Raw genomic sequence first — 380 nt, 5'->3', positions numbered from 1 at the left:
CCCAACCAGCAGGAATGCCTGAAGCCACTGTGGCTTCCCCTGTCTGTGCATGCTCATCAAATTTGTCTGCAGTGATGAAGTCAACAGGCAGAGTAATCTTCACACCGTTCTTCTCCGCTTTGGCCATCAGGTCCTTGACAATTTTTGATCCCTCTTCATCAAACAGAGAGTTGCCAATCTAGAGAAATTATTTGGGAAAAGTTAGAGGCGTTTGTTTAGCTACTGGTCATTACAGAAGAGAACAGCAGCAGTCAGGCCAGACTGTGAGGGTGCCGGAGCCCTGGGACAGGCTGCCCAGAGAGGGTGTGGAGTCTCCGTCTCTGGAGATGTTCAAACCCGCCTGGACACTTCCCTGTGCAACCCGGTGTAGGGGACCTGCT

At 51.8% G+C, this 380-nt stretch overlaps 1 protein-coding gene across 1 annotated transcript in view; it reads right to left on the bottom strand.

The window, feature by feature from the left end:
- Positions 1 to 380, bottom strand: part of LOC104525788 (phosphoglycerate kinase) — a gene marked incomplete at its 5' end in the record, with an annotated part of 11,920 nt that overhangs the window by 3,297 nt on the left and 8,243 nt on the right. Inside the window, one exon of the mRNA XM_010169040.2 lies at positions 1 to 178. This exon is cut by the window's left edge and continues 1 nt beyond it. Coding sequence (XP_010167342.2) covers positions 1 to 178 — 178 coding nt within the window. The remainder of the gene's footprint in view (positions 179 to 380) is intronic.

This window comes from Antrostomus carolinensis, unplaced genomic scaffold (assembly GCF_000700745.2).
Source record: "Antrostomus carolinensis isolate BGI_N321 unplaced genomic scaffold, ASM70074v2 scaffold24005, whole genome shotgun sequence".
In the NCBI taxonomy this organism is placed as follows: Eukaryota; Metazoa; Chordata; class Aves; order Caprimulgiformes; family Caprimulgidae; genus Antrostomus; species Antrostomus carolinensis.
The sequence above is the reverse complement of the archived record's forward strand: the minus strand, read 5'-3'. Positions and strand labels throughout refer to the sequence as shown.